Raw genomic sequence first — 20305 nt, forward strand, 5'->3', positions numbered from 1 at the left:
CTGTGTGCATTGTCAGCCAATTTATCTTCTTTTTTACAGTTCACTGCCAATTTAGTATTGTACTGAATCAATAGGCAGTATTATGATATGATGCACCAATCATATTATGAAGACACAGGAATGTATTATGATCCAACAAATAAAATACTCATTTTAACACCCAGTCATTTCTGAATCTTCTTAAATTGGGGTTCTAGAAAATGTTTCTAATTCATCATATATCCCAATAAGGAGTTAAAGGAAATAGAGCCTTAGGGACATGTTTTGCTTTAAACCACTTGTCTTGAGGAATAACAGCCCGACTATCATGAAAGATGATACAACCTGTCTTATAAAAAAAAACAGAAAGAAGGCTGCAATGATGTTGACAGTGGGGGTATATTATAAAGGAAAGTATAAAGTATTTATACACTAGTGAACAGATGATTGGTGGGAGTTGTCTTTGTCCTATAAATTCCATGAACTCCATTTACAAATTCCCTCTAAAGTCTACTTTTTGTTGCTTCACTTTTTCAAAACCTTTTAATAATTCTATACTATAGATTTAGGATTCTTTAATCTTTTAAACCAGATATGATGAACAGAGAGGTGCATTGGCTAACAAAAAGCATCTTTTCAGATTAAAAAATAATCAGATTCAGAATACTGTTTGAAAATGAAAAGAAAAGACTAATTCCTAATGCAAGAAATTGTATAGCGCCAATAAAATGATGTTATGTTTGAAAACAAAATCAACAAACTGCATCAGAGGTTTCAGATAAAATCAACACGTATCCCGAAATATATAATCAGGAGCATCAAGGGAAATATTATATCTATCCTAATATGTTGGTCATCAGTTTATCATTAATTTCACATTCTATATAAAGGTGTATTTAATCTGTATCTGTCAATACAACTCCACAAATGCTGTTTTAAAACATATGCAAATAAGAAGCCTAAATCATAAGCAATGAACAATCTAACTGCATCCGTGTCTATAAAACTACTGATTTAACAAAAAAACCCTCAGATTAAAAATGTTCTCTAAAATGCCAACTCTTTCATTGTGTAGGTTTTATTGGTTTCACTTCTTTCTTTCTGCACCCACAGCCTTCTTTATCTCAGTGATAATCTTATCTTTGTTGAGACTGACATTCTTCTTAGCTAAATTCAGAAGATCATCAAGCTTTTTTTCATTGTATGACAGGTTGATTGTTTTGTAGATGTTCTTCATTTGAACAATTTTTTCCTTGCCTGAAAGAAGACAAAATTATGATGGAATAATCATTCTTGTCTTGACAATTTAAAGTGCTTTAAATATGTCAAACCAAAAGCAAAACACATTAGAAACATCAAAATAAGATTAAACAGTACAAGTTGTTAAAAGAATTAGAAAATTAGTATAAAAAGGTATGTTTGAAGACCAGATGTAAAAGTTTCGATTGATCTGTAACCTCATATAAAGGCTGGGATCATTTTGTAGTCTCGGAGGGACAAAACACTAAGCATAATCTCTCAGGATAGGACCTAATTTTGAAATAGAGACCAGAGTCCAAAGACAAGTAACAGTAAACCCATGTAGTCAGGAGCCAAAGAAAGAGCTAAAAGGTGAGCAGCAGTATTTTCAATTTTATTATAAAATCCACACAAATCTATTGTGAGGAAGCTAAAGCAGGAGAGATATGCTTCTGCATTTTAATAACAGATAATTTGTTTAGGTGGGTAGCTGCGTCTGCATGCATAGGCTATAAAGGAACAAGTAATTGGTTTATTCCATGCTGAATAAAAGAAGAAAGTAAACAACGTTTCGGCCGTGGAACCTTCTTCAGATGTCACCCACACCTGAAGAAGGCTCCACGGCCGAAATGTTGCGTTTTCTTTCTTTTTTTTTACAGCATGGAATAAACCTATTACTTGATCATTTGTTTAGTCATACTAGCAGCTTTGTATTACAATAATCAAAAAGACAAATTCAGGCACTGGCATCTCTGACTCAAACTGGAACAAAAACATGTTATAGAATAATGTTACAGAGTTATAAATATAAGATAATAACTTCACATCATTATGATCACAATAAATACATTGTCTTTTCAAGACAAAAACTGTTTAAGCTTTTGCTTGCCTGTGTCTGAATCAAAGATAGTCTCATCACAAATAGACCACTGTGTTGCTTTACATGCTGGTGTTTCCACAAATTATTTTAACAAGCTATACTGGATACCTTCAGAAGCCAATTCTTATACAGGTTAACTGACACTTCTGAATTACCCCTGAATACAATGTGTGTCTGCCCAGCATTGGACTAGCATTTTCAAAGGTATAGTCACACCTTATGTCCTGTGCCTGCAAAGTTAGGCTCCAGCTCCACGATGGGTAAAGTTATTAAAAATTGATGGTTGGATAGATAATTTTTTCCCATGATCACATTACTTCTGTTGGTCTCTTTGCACTGGATTACATAATTACCTATTAGATGTTTCTACTGACAACTGATGTACAGAATATCCAGGTGTCTGAGGTGAAAACCTGATGACAAGGTAAGTGGTTTGATTAGGGTCTGATTCACTTACTTTCACAGGAGTCCTTGTTGAACAGAGGGAAGTGCATGACTGTGGGGGTTTTATCAGCACTGTAAATGTAGCAGCTTAAGGGACACTCCTTCTCCTCCTTAGTCACTGGTGGAATGGGTGGGAAGGGAATGTTGTTCTTCTCACAGTATTTAGCTGCCTTAGTGACAGTCTGGGATGGGAGTAGAGAGAGGAGTGCAGCAGAGAGGTTTGTGAAGGGGATGGGGGTATGTCAAGAGTTAAGGAAAGAGAAGAGAGGAAAAGGCACAGAGAGAACATCAACAGCTTTATCCAGCTAGGATAGCAAAAGGTCTGTACTGTTTTAGTTTAGTAATGATTTCATCAAAGTATGCTCGGTCACACTGTATAAGGCCATAATTTCTCTTGCACTTCTGAACATGAAAAAAATAAAACCATTTAAGAAATACACGACTGCACAACACTGAAAGAGGTGAGAAGTGGTTGGTAACTTTTAATATATTGTGTTGCATACTGTATAAGTTTATCTCATTCTTGGCTAAGGGAGAAGATGATTTGATGCAAAGCATGTAAGCCTATATACTGTATAAGACTTCACTATACTGAACTGCTAAATATTGTGATTTCCAATACAGCGTCTTACCAAAAATGGGTCTTCATTAGAAAAATCAAATGACAGAATGAGCTTAACTCTCCTGTCATTCCTCAAAACCAATGGGTAGCCACAATCATTGGCAATAGCAGCATCTTCCAAGTAGATCTTCTCATTATTGACCAGATATTCAGGGAGAGTTTTTGCTGGACAGGAAATAAAAGGCAAAAATATTGATGCCATTGCTTTGGTACTTGTGTTCATAATAATCATGTAATTTATAACAGGTGTGTTTTATCTTTTCTTAAGAAACAATATCATTTTCATGTATTCTATTACACTGTTTATACAATGTTGTTTCAGGATGATTCACATCAGTATTAAAAAAATTATAAGCATGTCTTTTTGATCTCCAACTGAACACTCTTGTACTATAACTATAACTATAGGAACATCAGAAAAGCCAATGTTGAGAACTGGTCGGCGCATGCTGCTTTATTAACACATTATACTATATTTCTATATAATATTTGATCACCATTTCATGTATTTCACTGCTGTTCATATTCTAACCTGTGTCAGGGTATTTATACAGGAAGTTGTACTTGGTTCCCCATGTCCAGCTTAAAATGAGAGCGAAGATTTTCTTGAACAAATCAGGTGTTAGGTCCATTTTTTCAAGTGAATCTGAAGGGATAGAAAGGAAGTACAGCATTAGAACCTGGTTTTTACCTGTACACGTGATTTAATCCTTAAGGAAATACAATAAGTTGAATTCAATGATAAAAGCTTGGTTCCCAGCTTTTCACATTGACATCAGTAATGTGAATATGAACATCCTTTGATTAAAGATGCTGATAAGTAAGATTTGTTATTGCAGTATTTCAAACTGCGTAAATTTATTGCATTCTTTTTATGAAACACAGTATTCTAAATGTGATTTGTAGAACGTATCTTATAGAACATAATTGCTATATATAAAAGGGTGGCAATGGTGGTTAACATTGCTACCTCTCAGTGCCGGGGCCCTGAGTTCAATCCTGGACTTGGGGTGCTCTCTGCATGGAGCTTGTATGCTCTCCCTGTGCTTGTGAGGGTTTCTGCCAGGTGTTCAAGTTTCCTCCCAAAGTCCAAAGACATACTGTAGTGGTAAGCCATCTGGCTTCTGGGAAAAACAGGTGCTTATGTGAGTATGTTTTTCCTGCAATGCAATATACCTTTCCAGGGTATATCCTGACTTGAGCCTGTTGCTTGCCAGGATAGGTTCTGGCTTCTCTGATACCTTGTATTGGATTAAGAGGTTAAAAATTCCTACAATTGCTAAACATAATTGCTACAATGTTGGTTTAATTGCTGCTTAGTTTCATTGCATACCATGTGTTTCTGTTCTCAGGGAAAAATAATTCCATGATGACTTACCAAAATTCCATAATTTCTAAATGAAACTGAAATACTGAAATCTGAGAATGACAAAGAGGAGATAAATGATCATACTGCATAGGAAATACATTACGCTTGGAGAGTCAAGTTAAAAAAAAGAAAACATTACTTACAGACTTCACTGAGACTGGTTCATACTGTAATGCTGTTGGATTTATATACTGTATACAGTATTTACCTGTTTTGCTTCACATAAATGTTTGACAGTGTACATAATAGCCAAGAGAAAAAAATCTGTAAATAACTATTGTTTTCTTTTCTGTATGAGTTTTTAAAATTTTATTATCCATATTTTTTTGTAAAATTAGTACCTAGAAAACCCATTTTCATTTTACTGAATTAAAATTGATATATACGCATTATGAAATTGAACATTTAAAATCCAAACTTGAATGCTCACACTGAGAACTTTCATGGGTGAAAAGTCAAATGTCAGCAAAAACTGCAAAGAAAAATCAAAAAATAATTTATAGTAAAGCCATCATAATAATTTGCTTTACAAATACAAATTATTTCAGGCACACAGTATTATTTTGACAAGTTATACATTTAGATTAATGGCCTCTATGGTATGGTATGGTGTATGGTGCAATAGTAGTGGACAAAAAATAACACAACAGCATTTTGTCAATCCGATCACGTATTCTTTTCCAATCATATAAAGTAAGTTTTGAGAATCTCACCATGCCTTTAACATGCTCATAAACAATATTAATTTAGGAACATAAACATATTATGTAAACTGTATATGGCTGGTATTAGTAGTTTAAAGAAAAAATACACACCAGTATTCCATTCATGTGTTTATTTTGGAAAAGTTTTTACGTGCTCTTTCTGACTGTATTAAGTTTATATACTTTGTAAAAAGTTATGTTTTAACCTTTTCTGCGAATACACTCGTTATAGCAGTAAACAAAAGCATACTTTTCAAATTTGATTAACAGGGAATATAATATGGAATCGCGAATCTAAAGAAATTAATAATGATGTAATTATATTCATGTGCTACTAAAGAAAGTAGTACACCTTCTTTGGATATATTCTGCTTCAAAGAAACAAATAAACGTTTCTTTGAAAAACTAAAATAGCAAATATTATGGACACTATATTGACATTTTTTATATTTCTAAATATCACAATATGTTTGAAGCTAAGTCATTTATTGATAACAACAAATAATTTCAAACTGCTACTACTGTCGTTATTACTGATAATAAATATTATCGACACTACAGATGCAGCCATTCAAAATGCGCGGGCGATACCGCATTATTTTGCGGTACGCTGTACGCAGTCTACCGCAAGCTACCGATAAATACCGCGAGTTACCGTAAATTCTCCTATAATACGACAAGCAAAATAATAGTATCCGGAATTTCCGCAAGGTGGAGCTAATAAAGCTCAACCTCTCATGTTTGAGCTGTGGCCATCAAAGTCTTTAACGAAGATATTACTAATAGTATTAATAATGAATGACCTTGGACAAGCTGTAAGTGTAAACTCAAAGTATTGCCCTGGTCAACATTCTTTTTTTCATTGACCATCTTTGTAAAAGTAACACCACAGCATTTCGCAATCACGCATTTGTTTCCAATCATGCAAAGTACAGTGATTCACCATGCCTTTCACATGCTCATAAAAGAGATTGATTTAGGAACATAAACATATTACCGTATGCAAACTGTACTGTATACAGTATGTATATGTATATTTAATGCCTTAACTGTGCCCGTTTAAGTATTGACTATTCATATCTAATTTTACCACTGAAGGGAAATCTTAGTAGCTGAGCATAAAAAGAATAGGAGCATACTGCAACGCGTGTGAAGGCCATAAACGATATTAATTTTGGAACATAAACATACAGTATATGGCTGGTCTCGGTACTTTAAAGAAAACATACACGAAACATGGTTTCATTATGACCAGAATCTGTCTTGAGATATTTTTAACTTGATTTACAGTATTTGAGAGGTATGTCTTAACACCGATACTACAGTGCTTAAGTACTGCTCACGTATATGTTTCTAGGTTTATATTATGCATTTCATAAGGTCAAATTACTTTTGAGCAACTAATAAGAAGCGCGAAACGGTATGAGTTTTAGTTTCGTTTCGTGCTGGGACCCGTGGATTGATTAGAGATATCAAGTACATACAAGTCATTTTTTAAATGTTGTAGTTCGTCTTGAAAAAATGTTACGAGTACATCATCTATCAACAATTACACAGGTTCTGTTTCCATATTGCGGATTTTGGTTACGTAATATTATTTTCTAGATTTCACGTTGTGAATATATGATTTGGGCAAACAGAGCCGCAAAGAAGTACATTATGGGTTGTTGTTTTTTTTATGCAGTTTTATCTAGAACAAGCGATGCTTAAACCTTTGTCTGATTCTTGTGAAACTATCCACACGACAGTTACAGTACCTAGGAGTTGACTTCAGTGATGTCACTGATGGGATGTTTCTAAAAATCCATCCTCTGTAAAACGTCTTCTCTAGTTGTCCTGCATATGTATTCGCTAATGAAGCTGTGTGTTCTGAGCCTGGATCTCTACATTTCTGTATGAACCAGCTTAGAGGGCTAAAGACAGCTTGTGTTTAAATTGAGTGTAAGGCAATTTATGCTTCTAAAGTCATGGTCAGCATTTATTATTGAACTGTGCTGTAAACTTGTTCTGTGCCAAGTCACATTATTTTATAGCGTTTTTATAGCGTTATCAAATCCGGTGGAGTTTCCTGACTCCCATGTCACATGGTCTGTGATTGAAACTTGTAAAACCGGTTTAATTCGTCACAGCCAGCACTCCGGTTGTAAAGTAGAAGCAGGCGAGATTTCCAGCGAAAAACACCTCCCCCTTCTTCAGGTGTGAGGGTCTTCTGCTCAGAATGAAACGCTAAAATGTAATGTAGGCTCTGAATGGGTTCAATTGTGATTTGGGCTTGATTAAGGTCGCTGCCTTTCATCTAAAACCCTACTTGAATCCTTCTAAACTAAAAATCAGTGTTTGTGAGTTCTAAATAAAGAGGTATCCAGGTAACAGTGAAACGGGCGGACAGTCTGGGGAGATCGCCCGTTTTCCATGTAAATAGTTCCCTGGTTCCGCACCCCTTGGTGTTTCTCTCGCTCTCTCTCGGGTCACCTGATCATTAGCTCGAAAGATTTGAGTGCTTTGTGTATATTCTAATGGTAGTGGGGGCAGGGTGTGTGGGAACAGGTTTGGTTGAAATTGCATTGGAGATCTATGTTCTTCACACCTGAAACATTTTCTCTGAAAGCATTTTCTTCGCAGTTTAACCGATCTTGTTACAGCATGTTACAGTTTACTATTATTAACCATATTAATTTTAAGTGCTTAATGTAAAATCTTGTAAAAATATATTTTCATTGTTCAAATATACATTAAGTCTGACTATCATATAATAAGTTAAATACAAAACTAAAGAAAAAATAGGGTTAAATATAATTCAAAATATTTTGCTAACAATGTTAACTGTTTATGAATAATATAATGTATTAGCTAAGGAGAAGGATGGCACAGTTGTTAGTATGTTTTTTGTTTTGTTTCTTTTTCATAAATACAACAGTAGTACCTGATGTCTCAGTGGCTTTCAAAATTAAATTATGCATGCAAACCTGTGAACTAGAAAGATAACTAAGATATTCATCCATTTATAATGGTGGCAAAGTGGTTAGCATTGCTATCTTGCAGCACTGGGGTCCTAGGTTCAATTCCTGCCATCCTGTGTGTGTGGGGTTTACATGTTCTCTCTGGGTTACATGGTTTTTCTCCATATGTGTGATATGACTCCCTCTCGCACTCCAAAACATACTGGTAAGTTAATTGGTTTATGGGAAAACTGGCCCTGGTGTGTGTGTGTTTGTGTCTGTCTGTCCTGTGATGGACTGGCGCTATGTCCAGGGTGTATTCTGCCTTGTCTCCGTTGTTTCCTTAAAATCTAAAATATGAGCTCTACTTGCCACTTACAGTACCAACAGTACCAGCTAACTTTAGTAGTGACATTTTCATGGATCTTTTTAACAATAAAATTTACAACATCAGACTTCAGACACAATTAAACAGGCCTCAAAAAAGTCTGGTACAAACATTTTCAGCATGGAATAAACCATTACTTTAATGGTATAAACATTAAATGGATTCATATTCTCAATACGATTTGGTGCTCAGTAACATGACTTAGAAAATGACAGAAGACATACGTATCATGCTTATCCTTCTATTTTTCATAATCGTAAACTCCTTAAGGCAGTTACATTTTCTCTGTTCTGACCTGGAGTTACAGAGAAATTTAAATTCTAATAAGAGATTTGTAATGAGGAAAGTCATACCAATCACTCATACAGTACCAGGATTTGCAATTACAATACAAATACTTTCTTTCTGTATGTGTTTATTTTGCAGTTTGAGTCTATGGCATTCCTTTGGGGGTCTATACTCCAAGGCATGACTTTTTTATGTATAAACAGCAGTATTTACTGCTATTAATTACTGTACGATTTATAGTTGAAATCTGAGCCTAGATATAAAGTTAGATATAAAGTTAAAATCTCGACAAAGCAATGTAGGAAATACAGAGAAAATAAATCCTTTCTGACATCTAAAATCAGTTTCGATCAAGGTCTCTAAAACGAACAAGAAAAAGAGGATTTTCGGAGGGCAATTACGCTGTGTTTATATAGAATAAGTGATTTATGAGCAATCTAATTTCTTGTTCGTTTAAAACAGTGAAATGTCAGCTGCAAAAGATCGCACCAGAAACAGCACTCTCTCTGCCTGTCATAGACGTTCAGGAAAGGCTGAATGAAGTCATGTCAAGTACAATAATTCGGAGATCAATAATAACAGTTGTAGGACAGTATATAAGGAGGATAAGGATTTTGAAGTTGACTCGAAATCTGATAGGTAACCAGTGCAAGGACTTGAAAACAGGTGTAATGCATCCGTGATAGGATTCTTGCTGTCATATTCTGAACATATTGAAGATTGCTCAGTGTGGATTTAATTTCCTCAGTGAACAGGATGTGCATTTATTAATTCTAGAAAAAAACTAGATTTCTCTAGTTCTTAGTTTCTCTAGTTCCCTTTAAAATAAACTATTATTCCACAATGCAGAGTATTACATGGCCAGTATTTACACATGATATTTGTGATTTAAAGAAATTAACACAAGCAGCTTTTGGAGATTTAAGTGTTGGCTGAGTTATTGCAGGATAAAAGACTAGAGATGTTGGCAAGAAGAAGATAGTTTGGGGAAAGCTGAGGAATACACTTATAACAAGAACACTTCCTAATGGGGTTAGGCATACTTTTGATGAAGATGATGAAGTTAACAGACTATATGTTTACATAGATACTGAAATAAGGATTGTATTTTAGATTATGTGTAGTTGCTGGCATTGAACTGTGTTGGATGCACATGAATTGAAGGAATGGGCAAACATAGCTGATGCGGATCCACAGAGCCAGCATATTAAGATGTTTATAATTAGAGGCAATTTGTTAAAATAACTAGGTATGGATACTGATGTGCAAGAGAGGTGGAAAGGCTGTTTCCTTAAGATATAAAATATTTTAATAAAATAATAAAATATTTTATTCTCAGTGAGATGCTGCCATTTCATAGTGGGTTTCTAACACTGTGTATAGTTCCATCCACACAGTGCCTTTACTTCCATTTCTAATCTCTTTATCCAGTACAGAGGATTTGGAGCCTATCCCAGTAAGCGACGGACACAAGGCAGAATACACCCTGGACATAGCGCCAGTCCATCACAGGACAGACAGACACAAACACACACACACCAGGGCCAGTTTAAATCTAACCTCAGAACCTTTCTTTTCAGAAGACTTAGTGTCTGTATCTGCTTCATTTTCTAATTTTGGTAGCACCTCTAACTGCTTGTCTTTCTTATATGCATTTACTTTGTAATCTGTGGTCCTTTTATCTGTTTTTACATCTACTGTATTGCTTTGAGATGCCACCTTTAATGGTGATATATCAAATAAAGTTTTTTTATTATTGTTATAGGGAAACATGATCAGATTGTCCCTGGTTCAGAAAAAAAGATCTAAAGTATACTAGTTTGTCACTCTTCTAATTCCCTTTGCTAAATGACTTTTCATACTAATCTGATCAATCTAACTGCCAGTTTTCTGTGCTTTCTCTATCCTGCTAGATTTGCAATTATTCTGAAAATTTTCATCTTGAAATAACTCATTTCTAAATACCTTTTTCACTGTTAACATCTTGCAGCAACTCTGCGACAAAATATACACTCTGACAGTTCATCCTGCTACCAACATTAAATAGAACAAATCTTAAGATTTCTATATTTATGTCTTTATTTAGTGGTTTCATTAGTGACAAAGGCTAAACTTTCTTGGAAAAATGTCTTTTATGTGTTGTGGAAAAAACTGACTTGCTTTAACAAAATATGTTTACAAATCCTTTCACCTGGCATTTTCGTAGTTAGAAATTATGGAACGCTCTGTTAAAAGCAAGGGAGTTTTTATGTCCGTTGCAGTTCTTTTGCAACATGAATATAATTATATCGTTATTAATTTCTTGAGATACGCGATTCCATATTATATTCCCTTTTAATCAAATTCTAAAAGTATGCTTGTTGACTCCGGTATCACGTTAGTTAAAGACTTCGAAGCTTACAATGTTTAGGGAGAAATGGAATAACGGTGTGTATTTTTTTCTTTAAAGTACCAAGACCAGCTATATACTGTATGTTTACGTTCCAAAATTAATATCGTTTATGGCCTTCACACGCGTTACAGTATGCTCCTATTCTTTTTATGCTCAGCTACTAAGATTTCCCTTCAGTGGTAAAATTCAATATCTACAACGGGCACAGTAAAGACGTTTACAGTAAGTCTTTCTACGACAGACCAACGGACCACGAGTGCCCCTGTCGGTCAACCAATCACGCACCGCGGTATGCCGTGTCATCATACCTGCGGTGTCTGTGCCGCGCACTTTGAATGGCTGCATCTGTATATTGAATTTGTTGGTATTTCTAAATATCACAAAACATTCAAAGTTAAGTGAGTTAAGTGATTACCATTTTCCATGAATACTTGCACTCATTATCGCAGTAAACAAAAGCATACTTTTAGAATTTGATTAATAGGGAATATAATATGGAAACACGTATCTAAAGAAATTAATAACGATTTTAATTTAAGGATCTAAATATATGTATTTACATAGCTGGTAGTACTACTGAATTCCACTTTCTTTGTAAACATGTTTTAGTTTAATTTGACTCATTCATTCATGATGAATTGTGAGAGAGTGATAGATGGAGACAAGATGTAGGTTTCTTGTCCAAACAACATTCCCCAGAATGCAGTGGGAAATTGGCGTTTTACTCCTGATGGTAACTTCAACAAATTGTCACATTTCACATCCTTGTGAAACAATCATGACATTGTCATCCAACCTATGGTTTGATGGTTTTTTTTTATTTTGAAACCATGATCTTGATATGCAGGTGTGAAGTAGAGTTAACAGCTTCAGATTTAAAAGGTTATTAATAATATCTTCAGTGTCGCATTAACATTGGAATGTTCTTCCAAGTGAAAAAAGAGGCAATAAACAACATGGCTGCTCTATATATTTTCAGTTTACAGACTGTCCACAGATGGTTACAGACTGTTTACAGACCGGTAATTTATTATGAATAATATCTTCTATATCGCATTAAAATTTGAAAGCTTTTTATTTATGTAAATCCACCTATTTTCCAACCACTTTATCCAGTACAGGTAACAGTTTCACCCCTCCTCCCTGTCTGTCTGACCTCTTTTTAACCATTCTGTGCCTGAATCGCAGTGTGTGAGAAAGACAGAAAAAAAGTGAATCTTTTTTTTTGCTCAAATCTTGCTTAACTAAAAATTAGACACAAGAATAGTATTATCGGACAATGTTGTGAGGCTCTGGTAGAATTTGTCTGTAAACTGAAACTTTTCTAATTCTTTAAAACTATGTACTTATTTCTTTTCATTTATTGCTTTTAATTTGTGAAGCAGAGTATTACGATATTAATTGCTACTTCAAAGTTTTGTGGGTGCAAGCTTAAAATCAACAAACCGTGAAATCTGTGCAAAGGTCTCAATATTTTTGCAAGGCAAATAGCTAAGAGTATATTATACTTAGACATTTCCATCACATTCTCAAGCTCCTCATGAACAACACTATCCAAAAAAATCCTACTGACTCTCATTCTAATCTTCAATACAGCACCTCAAATCCAATGGTCTGCAGAAACAATCTATTTATTTAATCCACAGTGAAATCTGACTCTCTCAGAATTTTTAAGAAGTACCTTCACATCCAATAAATAATGATGTTCATCTGCAATTAAAAGTTTATCTCATTACATTGTAGTGGCAATGCTTGTTAATAAGACAGAATTAAGCGTTGCTGTGCTTTCCTAAATGAGGCCCCATCTCTCTCTTCATCTCTGTGGTGCAGCCACAGAGAAGTTATTCATGCAGGCCGATTTAAGGTGTTTTCTTTTGATAAGGAACAACTCCCAAATGGGGATGCACTTAGCTAATGATCAATGGTCATCCCTGGCGCCTATCTGTCTAGGGAGTTCCAGAGGAAATCTGGACTGCATTCCTAAGTGTCAGGAATAAGTGACTCATCTCTCACCTTGGTCAACCAATCAGGGACTGGCAGGGCGTGGTAACACCACGTGGGTCTCCAATGCCCGCCAAACTCTCAACCAATCATCACACATCTGTGTCTTGGTCAAAAAGGTAGCACAAGCTCAGGTCGGGGCTCTCCTTGGCCATTTTCGCGCACCCTCAGAGACAATCACGTGACAACCGGTGTTGCCTGCACTGGGACTTGGACTTTGTTCTAAGCGGGAGGCCGAGGATCCCGGACGTACTCAGAATTCTGCAACAACCAACGTGAATGCTCCGCTTGATTAACGGCAGCCTACAGTTGGACCCTCATCGACAACCTGAATAGCTTATTCAGAAGCAGCGCTGGACCGGGAACGAACCAGTTTTCTTCCCGTGCAATAGAATGACCTGCGAGGACCCGCGGTCACACTTTGTGCATAGAGACTTTCTACCAGTCAGCCAGACTACTAGTAGACCCCTGGGAGCAACGACTGCACTGCGCGCTGCAGTTAGATTCCTCCGTCCGTGGCTGGTAGCCAGAGGACGCCGAGACGACGCCTATTGGATGACTGCTGGGACAGAGTTTGCAACAGAGCCTGTCAGCTGGTTTTGGTGTTCATGCCAGGAAATCCAAATCGATACACAGTGGATAAGTAAACCCCATGTTATATGTTGCGTCTTGAGAATTTAATTGTTACCTCAACACAAGTTGTTATCAATTTAATTCATGAGTAATGTATTTACTTCCGAGTCTAGTCTAACAGTGGGTAATGACACTGATTAGATATGGTATAGCCGAACGATATATTGAAATATATTCTCTGTTGTGTATCTCTTTGTGTTTGCATCTCTTCGGGATTATATACCTTGTATTTTGATAACCCTCACAGTAAGGTCTGCTGCCTGTATTCAGGCAGACTGGTATATGTTTTGTGCACAATTTATGTTTAATAAATGTATCTTGTGTTAATTTAGGTGAGGATGACCTTTTAGTTTGGCTGTTATTCTTCAAATTGTTCTATACTTCTCAGGTTCAAAAACTCACCCTGAATGGCCTTCATATCTTTCTTTTGTTTAGTCTCTTCGGTGTTCCCTTTTAACAACTGATTGCAAATCCATTCTGCAACATAAAAATCAGACAAATGCTTAAACAGTTTAAGGTTTTCTAAGTACAGTACATAACAGTACATTTTAATAGTTCAGGTGGGTAGCTGCGTCAGCATGCGTAGGCTGCAAAGGAACAAGTAATAGGTTGATTCCATGTTGAAAAAAAGAAGAAAGAGAACTTCTTCACCTGAAGAAGGCTCCACGGCCAAAACGTTGTGTTCTCTTCTTTTTTTCAGCATGGAATAAACCTATTACTTGTTCCAGTACATTTTAATTGTGTGTTGGTTATACAATCTATATTTATATACTATATATAAGGCTTATTTGCAATGTAATGGAAAATGAAACACTTGTAATTTTTAATTTAGTTTGTAAAGCAAGGTGATGTTTTGGTTAAGTGGTGGAGTTCTCACCTGCTATTCCTCTGACCTGGGTTCAGTTCCCAGCCGCTTGCCCTTTCTCTTTCTCTCTCTCTCTCTTACATACTGTCTGGCTCACTCACTGCCTCTGTCTTAAAATACTTTTAATTAAGCATAGTTAAAGTCATTGTCCAACTGCTCCTGTTTTCTATGCTTATTTGCTTTTAATACAAAGTTTTTAAAACCAATATATAATATAGTTAAGACAAAATCTAAAATAAAATTATCTCATTATACATTAATAATAAATAATACATTACTACTTATTCACAATTACATTGCATTAAATAGAAAAATTATGTTACGAATTAGTATTGTTGTACAGTATGAATAGCTCAGGAAAGCACTAATGGGTTAATACACATTTGATTTTTATTATTAAAATACGATGAACTGTGAAGAACACAGCAGACCCACAATATATTAAGGATTCTACAGAGTGCTGCAGTCCTATATTAGATTATTTGGAAAACTAAAAAGCTGTTGCACTGTACTTTTGTCATACCTTGCACATTCTGAATGGGTGCATCTGTAGATGCAGATTGGGAGAGCATACAGCACATTCATTACTTACAAGATATTAAAATTATACCTATAATGTACTGGAAGTCAGCGAAGCAACTGCCACATAGTCCTGAGGAAATAGTAAAAAACAGAGAGAGAGCAATGAAAATGGTTTGAGGTCACTTAATCACAGCATGGAAACAATCAGACTATTTAATTCACTACCTGTGTGTAATAGATCACTTCTTGTAGCGGAGCTGGAAAATCTGCACATATATGGTTCCTGATATATAGAAGCCTACATGCCAAACAGACCGTGCTGATGGTCCCTGTTTTAACCCAATAAGTAAAAGTGGAAATCCTCACTCAGTCAAAGCCATTTTCTTTTTACCAGCAGTTAATACAAGGCTGGTATTATGAACAAGGCCGTTTCTGAGACAGAAAAAGGATAGTTGTTTTAACCTAAATTGCAAAGGAACAAGTAATAGGTTTATTCCATGCTGAAAAGAGAAGAGAGAAAACACAATGTTCCGGCTGTGAATTCTTCTTCAGGTGTGAGAAAGACAGGGCAGACAGCAAAGATTAAATAGCACAGAAGAACAAAAGCTGGGAGAGGAGAGGAGGAAGGTGGGGCAGAGAGGCAGAGACGCCACTCGGAAAGCGCAAAGTGGAGAGGGGTGAAGAAAGGTGTGAAGTCAAAACCAGCATGAGAATAGAGAAGATTACATGAAAACAAGTCAGTCATTGAGAGAAAGGGGGAGGTGTGAACCTAGTTTCAGGATGAGTTTTGTTTCTGTTGTTTTTCTGCGATGGGAGTTGAGAAACCCTTCTCTGTGAACTAAAAGTTTACATAGATTATGTGGTCAGCGGTTAGTGGAGTCACCATGGGCACCTCTTCCATTCAAGATAACTTAGGAGTACCTGGGAACAGCCATCCTGGGAACAGCCATCCCTATAAAATTATTAATTTCCCTAATTTCCTAATGCAAATGTAACACATGGAATATCTTATCACCATTACCAAACATTATGTAAAAGCCCAACACAATAAACTGAAGTCCAATAGAAATATATGGAAAAGTTCCTCCATTTGCCTAAAAATCTTTTGTGTGTATCAAAGGCTTTGGCATCCAAGTGGAGTTTTTTCTTCATCTATAGTGTAACAACAAAGATGAAGAAAGACCTTGCAAGTACAGGATGTCCATCTCATCTCTGAGCTCCTCCACATTCCCTCCTGCAAAACGGCTCCCAAAGAATGGTGTTTCCACAAAGGCTCCATACCCAGAGTACCCCACTTCATGGCGGGTAATCTCACACCAGACCCCTGTGAAGGGAAGAGACACAGAGAAAAGGAGGAAGAACAGAAGAAGAGTGAAGTGAGAAAGGGTACCAGAACTAGAAAAACTCTTTCGTCCCTAAATCGCTGCTAATCTCTAAACCCATTTTGAAGGCACTGAGGCCACTCTTGTGTGTCTATTTTTCTAATATTAAATGGTATTATTATTGTTAGTTAATAGATAAAATTAATATTCTTGTTGTTTTAATGTAATACCTTGTCCAACTTTTGTTGTAGTTGTTGAGTATATGAAAAATGTACTGAAAATGAGAACTGTAACATCCTGGTTGGAGGTCCATAAAAATTGTTTATACCCTTTATAAAATTAAAGTATATGGTAGTATGCATGGCTAGTTTGAAGGATATGAATCTCTAATTCCCAAACAGCCCTTGGTTGAATGGAAAAGAAAAAGAAATTAAGGAATTTGGACACAATGGAGGAAATCATCTGCCTCAGGTATTTAAGGAGGAGAAGGTGTCAGGAACAGTTCTTTCCGGGCCCTATGCGGACGACACGATCCGAAAGGTGAAGAAACAATAGGGAAAAATATCATGCAGGAGTCGGTCAGGAGACAGGGGGGCGTGTCCAAGGTGAGCTGGTGTCCGGGGGAAGTGAGTCCGGGGCAAACAATCCAAGCATAAATCCAAAAGGGAAATCCAAAACGGAAGGCAAAGTCCAAGACCAGGGGATCCATCCAAAGTAGTTAAAAACCAGAACCGGGTCGGGACCGGCGGGACAAGGAATCAGGAACAGGAAACTAAAACCATAACGGAGCCAGATGCAGCAGGACCCCGGGCTCTCACGAAACAGGATTCAATGAGAAGCCCCGGGCAATCGCCTGCGTCTGGCTTTAAAGGTGGAACTAAAGAGGGGCTGGAATAAGAAACAGGTGTTGGGAATGGGACGGAACGAGGAAGGGCTGGAGCGCCCTTAAGATGAGGAGTAACGATCGTGACAGAAGGCACACTGTTATCTTTTATATTGTGTAGCGTGAGAGAAACCAGGAAGGAATTATTGAGTTTTACCAGGAGACAGAAGGATTTATTGGTTTTTAGTTTAAGTTATTTTTGAAGAGAACAGAAAATAGTTTTAATCGCAAACTAATTGAGGAACACTATTTGGTTGAAGGGAAAACATGGGTAAAAAACACTAGAATAAAAAATAATATTTTTCTTCAGAAAAGTTCAGACTTCAGAAAACTCTAATGATTTGTTGGTATAACCTGCCAGGGCTGTTGACTTCATATATTATTTCATAGAGCAAATAATAGTTTACACAGAAAGCAAGGTCCATGGGTTCAATTATCAAAGAAGTTAAACAAGTCCTTCATTTTTTTTAATACATATTGGCAGTTTCTTAAAATATAAATTATTTTGGATTGTTAATAGCCTTATAGTTTAGCTCTAATGATCATTTCCTTACCTTTACCAGTAGCAGCTGGTTGGTCATAATTTTTCAGATCAGATTAGGTGCTAGCGATGCGGTCTGTGAACATTTAACATTTACTATAAAATATGTAATACCGTATATGGCCTTTCTGCAGGATTTTAAATAAGATTTATGTTCATCCATCATCATGTATCTTACCTCTATCGTATTCATCCTTCTGTCTCTGCTCCTTGTCCACAACTGCCAAGATGGGGTAAGGGTTGTTCATTTCATCATCGGTTTCTTTAGAAAAATGTTCTTCATCCACCTGGAAAAAATATATTGTAGTGAAGACCCAGCAATGGTACTTCCCAGGTACTCCCACCAGGTTTGGAGGGTCTCTGAGATCTTCAGTGGGGCTCACATAGCTGTATACAATTAGAGATTATATAAAGGTTAGTTTTCAGCTCTAGTAATTAAAAAAAAAATCTAGATTCAGCACTTGTGTTCTCCCTTTAGAGTTACTTGTCCTGAATAGTAAGGTCACATCACCTTAAGCATGAAACTTCTGCTAAAGCATCAAATCATAATAAAATATCCCAGAATTTCCTTTAATTTGTTTCTATATCCTTTCCTATTTTATTGTACACACCAATGGTGTGCACTAATGAAAATTAAGTAAAAATAAAAAAGTGAATTTCATTTTTGAGCAAAGATATATTGTAGGGAAATAAAACCTTTAGTAATTACAATTTACCACATTAAACTGTACGCTTTACTCAGAAGCATCAATGAAGAGAGAGAAAGACTTTCAGAAATACACAAATACATGATGACAAAGATGCTAGAAACCCAGGCAGGAAGGACTGCTGACCTGCTTCACCATGTCATGCACAACTGTAGATGCAAATATATCTGTGATGGAAAAGTTCTCATCCTTTTCTGCCTCCATAATTCTTGCCAATGCTTTTAGACAGTCAAACGAGCCAGTTGTGAGTCTTTGCACCATCTCTTTCTCTGCCTTCTCTAATTCAGAGGACCAGGTCTGGTTGTGGTACAAAGATGTCAAACACCTGCATTCATACATAACAAGAGTAGAGACCAGGAGAAACGTCGGAGCTCAATCCTTATATCTTACAGAATTAGAGCAGAATTAGAAGTTCTGCTGCTTTATGCAAACCTTCAGAATTCATATTGATTCCACAGATCCACCTGGCACAAACCTGGACCCCAGAACCCAGTCTCTCAGACTCACCAGGTAGATCCTGACACTCCACACAGGTACATGATGGTGTCCAGCAGGTTCTGAGCCCCCAGCTCAGTTAAAGTCCCCATGAGAGCCACCATGGCGCGCAGACCCCCCCCTGAGCCCAGCACGGCGATAGAGGGGACACAGTCCTGATTGAGGAAGAGAGAAGCAAGAGAAAGAGCATGATAAAAAACAGTGTGTTAGTCTGACAGATAATTATTAGGCTATTAAATAGTGTAAATGAATTGCAAAGTTACTGAGATATCACAACTGTGTATCGTGTACCCTACTCCACTCAAGGGTGTCCCTTAAAGAGAAGAAGATTCAGAATTATTTAAATTTAACATTCTCCTATTATGTTTCTCTCATGAAAGCATCTAATGTAAATAACAACAGTGCAAGAATCTACTTACCAGCAACAAAAGTGCAACCTGTTATGATATATGTAATATCACCACTTAGGATCATTAAAACAGCATGAAATATTGTAACTCCATCTTGGCTGTCACCCTCTCCACCAGCGCTATTTAATCACTCCAACTCAACCTACAATTTCATGGTTCAAACTGAATTATTTCTTCTTCCATTTACTTATTCTACTTCATTTCACAAGTCCCTTCCCTATTAAGACCTGTAAGGTGCCTGTTTTGCACACAATTCAGAGCCCTGATCCTTGCCTACTGTTATCTCAGACAATGCAGAAGCCTGCAAAATCTTAGTTTCATTTGTCTTCCCATACACTTTTTCCCTTTCTGCTCTGCCTCTTTTATTAGACTTTATGTACTCTCCATTTTCCCCAAAGCCTGTCCATTCACCACCCTCTCATCTATTAACTGCATCCATGTAATCGGGAAAGGAGTAACATGCCTGTGGCATTCACAGCAACAATAAACCCCTACGACAAATGCTAACTAGCATAATTAATTTTCTTATGTCATATCTTTTCACTAACATGACAATGCACCTGCTACAAAATAAAATGTCTTTATTTTCCTGATAATAACTTTGTGATTTTGATGCTGTTACAACCCCAAGTGTCTAGGGGTAAAGGGGTGTAACATTTAGGATAATTTTTGGATGCAGGTG

The 20305-nt window shown here is 36.4% G+C and overlaps 1 protein-coding gene across 1 annotated transcript; it reads right to left on the reverse strand.

Annotated features, from left to right (window-relative positions):
• Positions 1 to 1066: 1066 nt before the first annotated feature.
• Positions 1067 to 19363, reverse strand: LOC148815871 (cytosolic phospholipase A2 gamma-like). Its single transcript, XM_088904719.1, has 10 exons — positions 19226 to 19363; positions 18845 to 19043; positions 18190 to 18298; positions 16449 to 16589; positions 15354 to 15395; positions 14281 to 14355; positions 3697 to 3810; positions 3175 to 3329; positions 2556 to 2724; positions 1067 to 1236 (listed from the first exon to the last, which is right to left on the reverse strand). Exons 1-10 carry the CDS (start codon positions 19315 to 19317, stop codon positions 1067 to 1069), a joined length of 1266 nt encoding a protein of 421 aa, XP_088760845.1. The 5' UTR covers positions 19318 to 19363.
• Between the last annotated feature and the right edge of the window lie 942 nt (positions 19364 to 20305).

This window comes from Atractosteus spatula, chromosome 24 (assembly GCF_055471065.1).
Source record: "Atractosteus spatula isolate fAtrSpa1 chromosome 24, fAtrSpa1.hap1, whole genome shotgun sequence".
NCBI lineage: Eukaryota > Metazoa > Chordata > Actinopteri > Semionotiformes > Lepisosteidae > Atractosteus > Atractosteus spatula.

What these genes read in the sequence shown, in the direction of transcription:
- LOC148815871 (XM_088904719.1), bottom strand. Translation starts at nt 19,317, where the DNA reads ATGGTGGCTCTCATGGGGACTTTAACTGAGCTGGGGGCTCAGAACCTG. An exon ending in GGAGTGTCAGGATCTACCTG is followed by an intron (nt 19,044 to 19,225) that starts GTGAGTCTGAGA and finishes GTATGAATGCAG; the next exon opens with GTGTTTGACATCTTTGTACC. An exon ending in AGATATGAAGGCCATTCAGG is followed by an intron (nt 3,811 to 14,280) that starts GTGAGTTTTTGA and finishes CTATCCCTTCAG; the next exon opens with ATTCACTTGAAAAAATGGAC.